This window comes from Podarcis vaucheri, assembly GCF_965113315.1.
Source record: "Podarcis vaucheri genome assembly, contig: SUPER_10_unloc_1, whole genome shotgun sequence".
NCBI lineage: Eukaryota > Metazoa > Chordata > Lepidosauria > Squamata > Lacertidae > Podarcis > Podarcis vaucheri.
In genome coordinates this window covers 402360-415484 of record NW_028118809.1, presented here as the reverse complement: position 1 = coordinate 415484, position 13125 = coordinate 402360, and the positions used below count along the sequence as shown (strand labels likewise).

Sequence of the window (13125 nt, the reverse complement as noted above, 5' to 3'; positions counted from 1 at the left end):
AAGCACACCAGTGCAAGTAGATAAATAGAGGTACTGCTGTGGCGGGATGGTAAACGGCGTTTCCATGCACTCTGGTTTCCATCATGGTGTTCTGTTGTACCAGAAGCAGTTTAGTCATGCTGGCCACATGACCCAGAAAGCTTTGTGTGGACAAACGCCTGCTCCCTCGGCCTGAAAAGCAAGATGAGCGCCACACCCCATAGTTGCCTCTGACAGGACCAGGCGTCCTTTACCCTTTTATCTTTTACCTGAAGGTCTGAACCAGGCCTTCAAATCATCATCCAAGGTCCTCCTTCATGTGCTTCCTCCACAAGAGGTCTAGAGGGTGGCAACATGAAAATGGGCCTTTTCTGCCATGGCTCTCTGTGGAATGCTCTCTCCAGAGAGGCTCTCCTACTGCCTTTGCTACATATCTTTAGGCTCCAGGCAAAAATGTTCCTCTATAACCAGGCCTTTGACTAATTAAACAATCTGGACTTTCAGTTTTGTTTATGAGAGGGAGTTGTTGGTGATGGTGGTTGTTGTATGTATTTTGTGTTTCCATTCTGTAGTGTTATGCTATGAACCAGCCTGTGATATTCGGTCAATGGGTGGTATATGAATTTAATAAATAACCATAATAACCATAATGTCTAACAAACTAAAGTCTTAAGCATTGGATACCAAAGTGTACTTAATGGGTAAATAGTTGGTTATTTCAAAGAGGTTACTGTAGCACAGTGTTTCCCAACCTTTTTTGGGCAAAGGCACACTTGTTTGATGAAAAAATCTCGCGGCACACCACCATTACAGCCCCGTGACGTCAGCGCCCAGCGTCACGCCGGGAGGGACGCACGAAAGTAAAGGTTTTCAATTTTTTTCCCTCCCCCTTGCCGGGGAACCTCCAAGCTTTGGGGGTGGGAGGAGGCAGCAAAGCGAGGGACTGAGGGACCCTAACCCTAACCCTCACCGATCACCCGGGAAAGCATGCGAACGAGGAGCCCCCGTGTCCTGCTCCCAGCAGCGGACGGCACAAAGCGAGGAGGCCTGGACAAGGCAGCACGCTCCCCGCTCTCGCTGCATCGGGGCTTTTCTCCTCCAGGCCGCTTTCGAAGTCCCCTTCTCCGCTCCCAAGAGCCGGAGCCGCTGCTTCCAGGCCCTGTCCGAGCCCCGACTTGTGGCCTCACTTCGAGGAGCGCCTGTTGCTGGGGACGGGGCTGCATCCCCCTCAGCCGCTGCCTCGCTTCCTTCCAGGAGACCCGACGGCTCCCCCTCTCCCGCTCGCCCTCCTGCGCCCGCAGCAGACCGAGACCTCCCCGCCCCCGCTCGGCCCTACCTGGGCGCCTCCAAGCCCGGCCGGCTCCGCGTCGCGCTCCACGCCGGGCAGCTGCAGCGGGGGCGCGCGGCGGCCCGGCTGAGCGCGCCCCGGAGCCGCCGCGCCGTCGCTCGCCAGTCCCTCCGAGAGCCCTCGGGACTGACTCCGGAGTCGCGAGGCGGCGCGTCGCCCAGGGAAGGGGCGGCTTCCCACAAGTCCTCCGGGAAGCAAACGCCCTCGCCCGCCTCCCTCCAGGCAACATCTCACGGCACACTTGTGTGCCGCGGAACACCGGTTGGGAAACACTGCTGTAGCACAGGCCTGGCTCGCCTGTGGCCCTTCAGAGATAGCTGGATTCAAACTTGCATCATCCCTGATTGTTGATTAGGCTGGCTGGAATTGACAGGAGTTGGAATTCAGCTACCTCTGGAGGACCACAAGTTAGTTATCCTTGCTGTAGCAGCCTGGGGCTTGATCATGTGGGAACCGAATGGGAAGTTACCACATTATTAAGAGTGTGACTCCTGTGAATTGAGTTTAATGTTGTGTACATTGGTTTGAGATTTATGTTAGTAGATGGCTGCCTAATATACAATAAAATCTTTAAGAACAGTTACTAAATTATTATCCTTTCCCCTCCATTTTATAGATAATTGACCCTAAAATGCCTCGTGTTGCTGGTCATCACAATGGTGTTACAATACCAGTGCCACCCCTCGATGTGTTGAAAATTGGAGAACAAATGCAGACCAAATCGGATGAGAAGCTTTTCTTGGTTTTATTTTTTGACAATAAAAGGAGCTGGTATGTAACTTCTTTCTCAAATGAAAAAGTCCTGTATATTCTAGCTGTAAGGGCAGCTGTGATAAATTGGGTTCCACAGCTCCTTATTTGCTCAGAAATGGAATTTTGCAGGAGAAGAAAACGTTACTTGCGTGATCCAAATAATTTTAGGAAGCATAAAAGCTCCAGCTTCTGAAAAACCTGATCCCTCCTATAGTAACTGTGTTTAGACATCATGATAAACCATAGTTTATTTTGAAAGGAATAAGGCTGTGCTAGCCTTGGGCTTAAAGGCTTCCCCTTTCCCTCTTCCAGCGCAAAAGTGAAGCTTAACTTGAACTTTATTTTAAACGAGCCACCAGTATGATTCATGGTTTGAAGTTGGCTTGTTTTAAACCATACTTAAGAGTGACCATGGTTTTTTCAGGTTCAGATGTAATGATCAGCTGCAGTGAACCAGAAACTGAATTGAAAGCTTCAGAACTTCTCAATAGCAGCACCAGTGGAAAATTTGGAGCGTGCAAGCACAAGATTTGTGCAGGCACGTTCCTGCCATGATGAACTAGTGATTTATTGTGACGTCCAGTTGTAATCAAGGGCCTTATTTGCACATACCACAAAGCCAAGCTATGTTTGAACAAGTACGCACTGAGTTCATGGAGTGAAAATTGCAACTGTTTTGCTCTGGTCCTGCTGTGAGTTAAAGCCATAGTTATCTGGGCTTTTGTCCCTCCGAGCAAAGCATATCCTGTGGCCAAGGTTCATTTCATTGCTTTACCAGTCATGGCATATCTGGGGCAGATAAACCACAAGCTCGGGCTCAGATGTAACACTACATCTAGTACGCAGGCTGAGACCCTACCTGCCCACAAACTGTCTTGCCAGAGTGGTGCATGCTCTAGTTATCTCCCGCTTAGACTTCAATGCGGCCTACGTGGGACTACCTTTAAAGGTGACCTGGAAACTGCAACTAATCCAGAATGCGGCAGCTAGACTGGTGACTGGGAGTGGCCACCAAGACCGTATAACACCGGTCTTGAAAAATCTATATTGCCTCCCAGTACGTTTCCGAGCACAATTCAAAGTGTTGGTGCTGACCTTTAAAGCCCTAAACGGCCTTGGTCCAGTATACCTGAAGGAGCGTCTCCACCCCCATCGTTCAGCCTGGACACTGAGGTCCAGTTCTGAGGGCTTTCTGGTGGTTCCCTCACTGCGAGAAGTGAGGTTACGTAGTGGCGCCTGCTGTGTGGAACACCCTCCCACCAGATGTCAAGGAAATAAACAACTGACTTTTAGATGACATCTGAAGGTGGCCCTATTTAGGGAAGTTTTTAATGTTTGATGTTTTATTGTGTTTTTAATATCCTGTTGGGAGCCGCCCAGAGTAGCTGGGGAAACCCAGCCAGATGGGCCCGGTATAAATTATTATTATTATTATTATTATTATTATTATTATTATTATTATCATCATCATTATTAACCATGTGGCAGGAGTAGCAAAGCTGCCTCTATCATTCACATGTAGCCATACCTTGGCTTAACGTTGCATATGAATTTATCCTCTGCAGACTCTGGTGTAATGTTTGTCATTGTTAGCCTCTGATTCTGTTCAATATCCATCCTGATTGTGTATTTAGACCTTCGGCTGAGAAATGATGAAAGTGCCATCTCATACCAGTGCTGTGTTTTTAAAAAGTAATCTTGTTAGCCTGCTTGATAATATGGTCCTCATTGAAATGGCCTTGGTTGTCTGAAAAATAAAGTGCAGGCCTAATACCGATGTTCTTGACTGCTGCACATATTTTCCATGGACCACAGTTTTAAAATCACTTCCTTAGAAAATTTTTCCATTATGAGATTTGTATGAAATTTTGGGTTACTTCCCTGTTTGAAGACCACTTGGGGCTGGTGGTAATGTATGGTTTTAAACATTGGACTCAAACATTTTTGTTTCACCATGCCTTTTTAGCTTTTCATTATTCCAGTTAATCTGTAAGTGTGGGTTTCTTCTATTTCCAACAGTTATCCTTTCCATTTTTAATAGAAGTTGGTTTTAATTGTCTGTTGTAAACTGCTGTGAGCATTGTTTCGAGTGGGAAGGAGGACTTAAAACAAAACAAAAATTGCACGAGAACCAGGGTATTTTTAATTTTCCAAAATGGTGATAAGTATCTGAGATGTTGACTTATCCTCTTCCAGGCAATGGCTTCCAAAATCCAAAATGATTCCGCTTGGGATTGATGAAACAATAGACAAGTTAAAAATGATGGAAGGTCGGAACTCAAGTATTCGCAAAGCCGTAAGGGTTGCTTTTGACCGTGCTATGAACCATCTCAGTAGAGTCCACGGAGAACCAGTCAGTGACTTCAGTGATATTGACTAACATAGGTGCAGCCAAGGCACACAAAAAACCACCCTGTATAGAGATCTACAAATTAACTTCTTCGTCTACAAGAATGTATTGAAGATACAACTTCGTAATCATTGATCCAGTGGCAGAGTTCTGCAGCAGATCCTCTGAATCACCATTGCCATATTGATTTAAAGATTTTTTTTATCATTGTGTTGCTGTTTGGAGGATTTTTCCACTAAAATATCTTGTTCATAGTGTTCATAAAGTGTACATATATGTATATTCAACTCTTAACTTATTCTGATTTTAGATGTACCTTTTTATTTCTTTTATTTTGGCTGGGAAAGGGATAGATTGTCATTTCCATTTCTTTCCGCATTTTTTTTTAATTAAAAAAAAAAAACTTCAGCACCACCTTCCAGCTTAAGGTGCTAGGTGTTTCTTGAAGTAAATAACATCAGATAGATTTGGCTAAATCATATATTATGATATGGTGCTGCTTATGAAACTTGTATGTGATCTGTAGCTTTTTAACAAGACCTCTGAATGTTTGATTTTGCATAAATCAATTAATCTTTGCACAAAGTACCACATAGTTAAGATGTAAATTTACAACAGCAAATGTGTATTTTAAGAGAAGAAATTACATTATTTTGGAGGGTACTTTGTGAGAAAGACAACAGAAGTAAAAAATAAATAAATTATGCTATGTACATCACTTGAAAAATCACCAAAAACACTCCATTGTTGCCCAAAATATCACTTTAGAAATTATTTGTGTTTTACACACAACCGGCTTAAAGCCTGTGAGTACATTATTTCTTGCAAACCATATCTCATCTATCTCCCCTGGATTTTATGTGCCTCCCTGTGTTATATTTATTGTAGAAAATGTATTACTTTGCTTTATAAAGAGAAATAAATGAGAAAGTATATTGATATACATTTTTATATAGGCACATAAGACAATTTGCTTTGGGAGAAAAAGCTGTCTTGGAAATGGTTGTACAAAATAACTTGATGGGTTGTGTGTCATTTGACCTTTTTTTGTAACTTGTAATCTTTCTTTCAAAGGGGATTTATGTAACTTTTAATTTTAGAACACTTTGGTAGCAATAGAAACTTTGGATACATTTTTGTATGGTACATGTGATGTATATAGAATTAGTACTTTATTTTTATTTCGAAGAATTAAAGCATTACATTTAGGGAAGGAAAATGATAGGGTGGGTTTCGAGTAATAACTTTTATATTAAAAAATAAAGTAAAACTATTGATTGTTGTAGCTACTTTATTTCTATGTTCACTGGAATACTGAATTTGTAACAATGGAAATGGCAAGTATGTTTTCAATGTGATTTATAATGACTACACTATTTATAAGTGCACTGCGGTGGACTCTTCAGTGATAACTTAAATGCTGTACCGAGATATATAATATGCAACACCAAATAATGCATATGAATGCACGAAATATTTATGCCCAGCTTCTTTTTTTTAAAATGGGTTAGCAAAGATGGCAAGGCCAATACTTTTAAAGTCTTTTTAAAAAATTTCATTGAATAGCGTTCTTCATTGTAAAACCTGCTTGGATTTTTATTTTAAAGCTACAACCAATTTTGGAATAGTTTCTAATGTTTTTTATTATCTATGGTTTGTAATACCCCCTTAGAAGCTTGAAATAAACTTCCTTTCTCAAGTGATACTTTTGTCATGCATTTGGCCCCTTAGAATGTCTACATGAGAGCCAGAATCGCCTAACCACTTTCTCATAGCGGAAATCACTACAAATGCAATACAAAGGATCCGGTTTTGCACCAAGTTGCATTTTGAGCCACCTAACCGCTCACAGATCTCATATGCAGCAATATTTGTGATCGCTAAGGAACACTTCTAGGATCTCGAAGGTTTAACTTCTCTGTGTTTGTGTTACAAGAAGAACTCTGCAGGGACACTTAACGTAATGTCTGAGCAGCCCAAAGAAAATTGAAGTTGCGGTAGCTTAAATGTGAGGACTCCAAAACTACGTAAACTCTGATGTCACCGCTGGACAAAAGGATGTGCATTTGGGGCTGATTGAAAAAATAGCTCCTGTGCTTTTTGCACAGTTGATTTTTCATTAATCGTGTTATAAACTGCAGTAGGCATAGGGCAGGTCACATATCCAAAAGAGGTCTGCATTGGAAATTCATCGTATTTTTCGCTCTATAGGACACACCAGACCATAAGGCACACCTAGTTTTTGGAGAAGGAAAACAAGAAAAAAAATATTCTGAATCTCAGAAGCCAGAACAGCAAGAGGGATCGCTGCACAGTGAAAGCAGCGATCCCTCTTGCTGTTCTGGCTTCTGGGATAGCTGCACAGCCTGCATTCACTCCACAAGACGCACACACATTTCCCCTTACTTTTTAGGAGGGAAAAAGTGAGTCTTACAGAGCAAAAAATACGGTATCTTCACATCAATAGTTTCTTCATTGTGCATCTTCTAGATCTGTAAGTACCTTGTACAGTGGTGCCTCGCAAGACGGAAAACTCGCTAGACGAAAGAGTTTTCCGTTTTGGAGGTGCTTCGCAAAACAAATTTCCTATGGGCTTGCTTCGCAAGACGACAATGTCTTGCGAGTTCCTGCTGTTTTTTTTTTCTCCTTTCCCCCCCTTTTTCTAAGCCGCTTATCAGCTGATCCGATCAGCAGATAAGCCGCTAATAGCGCTAATCCGCTCATCCTTCAATGGGCTTGCTTTGCAAGACGAAAAAACCGCTAGACGAAGAGAATCACAGAACGGATTCTTTTCGTCTTGCGAGGCACAGTGTATAATTTTTGGGTTGCCATTTGCAGGAGTTCCAATAAAATTGGAACATTTGAGAGTTTGTTGAAAGTGCTGGAGATGATGGAATGTGGCTTAAGGAACAGAAACATGGGTCACAAAGGTGAGAGTTGATCCCTTTGACCTGTCAGGAAAGAGAAGTTGTACAGTGCAGTGACTTCTGGCCTGCATGACTCTGTTCTTGTTTTCTCGGAAAGGAAGCGAGCAAGTGAATGTGTGCTTTGAGCTTAAATTTCTACAAGACCTGCTAGAAAGTTAGGGTGCTTTCTCTGAACACTGAGTAAACTGGCAAAAATGTATAAATCCAAATCAAATAAGTGTTGGAAATGTAAAGAGAAAGAATGTTCCTTTTATCAGTAAGGTTTTTGTCTTGCAGTAAGGTTAAGGCTTACTGGGAAGTCCTGTGGACATGAGCTCTGTAAGCTCCATTGGAGAAAGGCAGGGTATAAATCATGGGTATGCAAACTAAGGCCCGGGGGCCGGATCTAGCCCAATCGCCTTCTAAATCCGGCCCATGGATGGTCCAGAAATCAGTGTGTTTTTACATGAGTAGAATGTGTCCTTTTATTTAAAATGCATCTCTGGGTTATTTGTGGGGCCTGCCTGGTGTTTTTACATGAGTAGAATGTGTGCTTTTATTTAAAATGCATCCCTGGGTTATTTGTGGGGCATAGAAATTCGTTCATTATTATTATTTTTTCCAAAATAGAGTCTGGCCCCATACAAGAACTGAGGGACAGTGGACCAGCCCCCTGCTGAAAAAGTTTGCTGACCCCTAGTATAAATGCAGCGCAAAGGCTTCATATGAGATGCACCTTGTCTTGGTTCATAAAAATCTCAAGAAACTAAAGAGATCCTCATGTACCTGAAGAGGGCTCACAGGCAGGGAGGAGCATGGTAGTTCTGCTCTCCACTCACTGGAGGGCGTTTGTCTAAAGGAGGGAACCTCTTTGAGGCTCCCAACGTGGCACCAAAGCTTGAGATAGCTCATAATTATGCATCTGCGAGCACATCAGTATGGAGGGGATTAGTTGAAAGGCCATGCAGCTGCGGGTGGCCACAGTGTCGGGGTGAAAATAGGGTTGCAATTCTAGGTGAGGACTTCAACTCCATTAGGCAGATTGGCTGGGATTGAGGGAAGTTGGAGTCCAAGAACCATCAGAAGCAGGCATCCCCAAACTCAGCCCTCCATATGTTTTGGGACTACAACTCCCATCATCCCTAGCTAACAGGTCCAGTGGTCAGGGGTGATGGGAATTGTAGTCCCAAAACATATGGAGGGCTGTGTTTGGGGATGCCTGCTCTGAAGGGTCATACAGATGGAAATTTTGGGACCATAGCTGAGAGAATACAGTCATACCTCTTGTTGCATTTGCCTTCACGTTGAGGCTTTTCCGGTTGTGGACATGGCAAACCCGGAAGTGTATACTTCCGGGTTGCGTCGCATGCGCAGAAGCATTCTGCATGCTTTGTGCATGCGCAGAAGCGCTCTCTTGCTCAGAAGCACCACTCTAGTTGCAGACTTTTCAGGGTGCGAACGGCACCCCGGAATGGATCATGTCCACAACTAGAAGTACAAGACTCCATTGCCTCAGTGAGAACAAGCTATCCATTCAAACTTATACTACTAAGACTGAATTGCTGGAGATGCAATGAGGTCAAGGATATGTTCTTTCATATGTGGTGGACCTGAAAAAGGGTAAAAGAGTAAAGTGGTACCTTGGGTTAAGTACTTAATTCGCTCCGGAGGTCCGTTATTAACCTGAAACTGTTCTTAACCTGAAGCACCACTTTAGCTAATCAGGCCTCCCGCTGCTGCCACACCGCCGGAGCACAATTTCTGTTCTCATCCTGAAGCAAAGTTCTTAACCTGAGGTAATATTTCTGCGTTAGCGGAGTATGTAACCTGAAGCGTATGTAACCTGAAGCGTATGTAACCTGAAGCGTATGTAACCCGAGGTACCACTGTATTGGGAAATAATCTATAATGAATTGGAAAAAAATGTTTAAAAGCACCTTTCCCCCAAAAAACCCAGAGTCCTTTTTGTTGGGGATAATTCAGATGGAAATTCCCAGGTGTCAAAAAAGGTTATTTATGTTTGCCACTACGGCGGCCCGTGTTTTGTTAGCCCAAAAATGGAAAACGAGTGAGGTCCCAACCAAAAAAGAATGGCAGCTTAAACATAGAATATACACAGCTTGCGGATCTAACATATAGAATAAGAGAACAAGAAGAACATACGTGTAAAGAAGATTGGAACATGTTTATTGAATATATGGGGGGGGGAATTGTGTACACTTGAAAACGTGGGCAGCATTAAGATAAATCCAACATGTCTAAGTTTTGATGGAAGCAATAATGGATTACTGAATGGTTTAGTTTACCGTATTTTTCGCTCTATAACACGCACCTGACCATAACATGCACATAGTTTTTAGAGGAGGAAAACAAGAAAAAAAGTATTCTAAATGAAACAGCGGATGTATGATTTTTGTGGTTCATGCTGTGGCCACAGCCATGTGATCTTACGGTGAGTTTGGGGTAGCCCAATGCAAAAATCCTGAGGATCCATGTGGATCTGTGCTTTGTAACCACGTTTTAAGTGGGGAGAGAAGGAAAAGCACTCAAGGGACAAGGAACACGCGTGGGGTGGGTGGAGAAGGATGCTGTTAATAATGCAGAAGAGGGGTATAAGAGAAGGCTCCTCTCCTCTCCCGCTTTGCTCCTTTAAAGCAAGCAGGCTCTCTGTCCCTCTCTCCTCCCCACTCAGCGGCTCTTCTCCCACTTTGCTGTTTCAAAGCAAGCCACGGAGGAGGGAAGGAAGGGGAACCATGGATCCTCTGCTCACGACTGCAGCAGATCCCCCCGCCATCCGTAGGCATTCCCTCCATAACACGCACAGACATTTCCCCTTACTTTCTAGGAGGAAAAAGTGAGTGTTATGGTGCAAAAAATACGGCATATAAAATATGCAGGGATTTACGCTATGTAAAAAGAACCATGGAAAGAGAAGAAAGGAAGTCATGGGTATTTTAAGGTTGTATAAATGAATACTCTAAATGGTAAAATAGAAAATTTAATAAAAACTATTTTTTAAAAAAGGAAACAGGCTACCCAAACATTGCTTGTTATTTAATTTGATAGGGGTGAGAATTCCATGCTTGATAAACCAGGGGGCGAGGGGGGTAGACTAGAAGTGTAAGGAACATCCTACTTGCTGAGATCTAGCAGCTTGAAAATTTTAACACCTGTATGTTTTGTTCATGTGCGTACACAGCCAGACACACACAATCTGCTTTACGACATAAGGCAAAAGATCAGAGATGCACTTGGACAATGGATTTGAAAGTTAAATGGGGATGCAGACAATTCTACATGATTCTCAGTCCCTAGCTATTATCTTGTAGCTGGGACTCGCCCTCCTTTCTCCCCACCGAAAGGAAGGCTAGCACTACAGAACTGGGGTCTCCCAGGAATTCTACTATCTAAAGCAAAATATTCACCTACTGTAATGCTTTCAAGATAAATCTAAGCCTTTTAACTTCAAGGTTTTACATCCATTTAATGGCATTCTGCCACAGTAAAAGGTAGTTCTTAACGTTGGATATCCTTTTTTTAAAAAAAGCCAACAACACTTTGCACTGGACAGTTGAGCTCCTGTTAAAAAGGGGGAGTTTTTTCCCCCCTGCAAGAAAATAAACCTGTCATAATTCTCCTTAGGCATCTGGGTATTTGCACTAAATGAACACGTAATCCATCAATGTGAAGTGCTAAAACCCCTTAAAGACCATTATGCTAATTTAATGCTGTCGCTTGATTAATCCCTTGGTCTAAAACAGCAGAAGCACAAAAATGAAAAAGAAAAAAATGGTTGGGGGGAAATAAGAGAGCGTTACTACTTTTTAACATGATGAAACAAGGGGTTTGGCAGTGGATCATTTTTACAGTCTGCTTAGTGAACTTTTAACGCAATAAACATACACATTCTGCGCACAGGAAAAGACCAACTTGGATGCTAAGACAATGAATAATAATAATAATAACAATAATAATAATAATAATAAACGTCTCCACCCGCATCGTTCTACCCAGACACTGAGGTCCAGCACCGAGGGCCTTCTGGCGGTTCCCTCGCTGCGAGAAGCCAAGTTACAGGGAACCAGGCAGAGGGCCTTCTCGGTAGTGGCGCCCGCCCTGTGGAACGCCCTCCCACCAGATGTCAGAGAGAAAAACAACTACCAGACTTTTAGAAGACATCTGAAGGCAGACCTGTTTAGGGAAGCTTTTAATGTTTGATGTATTACAGTATTTTAATATATTTTTTTTGGAAGCTGCCCAGAGTGGCTGGGGAATGAATGAATAAATAAATTATTATTATTATTATTATTATTATTATTATTATTATTATTATTATTATTATTATTATTTAAAACCCCCTACAGGAGAGAGTCGGAATTTCCATTTACAATGGCAGCTTTCCCATCAATTTTTACTAAAATTTAATCTCTTTCCACTTTTTGTGCTTAGCACCAGGGTTCAGCTGCCTCTTGAGGACTGGGGCACGGAAGTTTAAAATCATTTCCCCACTTATCAATGATGGCTTTTTCTGTTATTTTTCTATTAATGTGCTTTATATATATATATAAAAAAGCAACACGTTGAAAATATTTCTTATAAATGGTTCATAGACATGAGACAATACCTGGATAGGATAGTCAAAGCCATCGTTTCTGTCAGTTGTGCCAGCAATGTGATTTTGCCATCAGCTTTTCAGACTGGTTTTCTTCAAAATAGGCAGTTCATTTAACCGCCGTGAGTAGATCTGATATGTTCTGCCTGCCTACCGTGAATAATAGCTTTTTTAAAAAGTGTTTTCTTCTTCCTGCTGCCAAAGTAGTAATTAAAGCATGTTAAGAGAGCAATCCAGAGGGTGGTGCTGTGGGTTAAACCACAGAGCTTAGGACTTGCCGATCAGAAGGTCGGCGGTTCGAATCCCCACAGCAGGGTGAGCTCCTGTTGCTCGGTCCCAGCTCCTGCCAACCTAGCAGTTCGAAAGCACGTCAAAGTGCAAGTAGATAAATAGGTACCACTCTGGTGGGAAGGTAAACGGCGTTTCCGTGTGCTGCTCTGGTTCGCCAGAAGCGGCTTAATCATGCTGGCCACATGACCCGGAAGCTGTACACCGGCTCCCTCGACCAATAAAGCGAGATCAGTGCCGCAACCCCAGAGTCAGCCACGACTGGACCTAATGGTCAGGGGTCCGTTTACCTGTAACTTTAAGAGAGCAATCCAAGCCCCTTCTGTGATGGTCTGCCGGTTGAATTGGACAAACATCTCTCTCCAGCAGCATGAGAGATCATTCAACTGGTGTGAAGCAATTCCTTATGGCCACTCAATTGGGGGCAGGGAGGAGGGGAAGTGGTTCTGTCCAGGGGTGGGATTGAGCTGGTCCCAAGATCCATTGGATCTTCAGCTGGCCCAGTTGCTGTCATTTGACAGCATCGGGCCTGATCATGCCAACTCTACGCTGGTACAGTTATCTGCCTCCCCATCCACTGTGCAGGGCAGGGCTGGGTGCGCAGGGGTGCCGCTGTGGTCTAAACCGCTGAGCCTCTTTGGCTTGCTGATCAGAAGATTGGCGGTTTTAATCCCCACGACGGGGTGAGCTCCCGTGGCTCTGTCCCAACTCCTGCCAACCTAGCAGTTAGAAAGCACACCAGTGCAAGTAGATAAATAGGTACCGTTGTGGTGGGAAGGTAAACAGTGTTTCCGTGCGCTCTGGTTTCTATCACGATGTCCCATTGCGCCAGAAGTGGTTTCGTCATGCTGGCCAGATGACCCGGAAAGCTGTCTGTGAACAAATGCTG

At 43.3% G+C, this 13125-nt stretch overlaps 1 protein-coding gene across 3 annotated transcripts in view; it reads left to right on the top strand.

Annotated features, from left to right (window-relative positions):
* Nucleotides 1–6133, top strand: part of BRD1 (bromodomain containing 1) — a 44872-nt gene extending 38739 nt beyond the window's left edge. For all 3 annotated transcript variants that reach the window (XM_082242453.1, XM_082242454.1, XM_082242452.1), the window contains exons 12-13: nucleotides 1944–2098; nucleotides 4277–6133. In XM_082242453.1, the coding sequence (XP_082098579.1) occupies nucleotides 1944–2098; nucleotides 4277–4460 (339 nt within the window). In that variant the 3' untranslated portion in view covers nucleotides 4461–6133. The remainder of the gene's footprint in view (nucleotides 1–1943; nucleotides 2099–4276) is intronic.
* Nucleotides 6134–13125: the final 6992 nt, after the last annotated feature.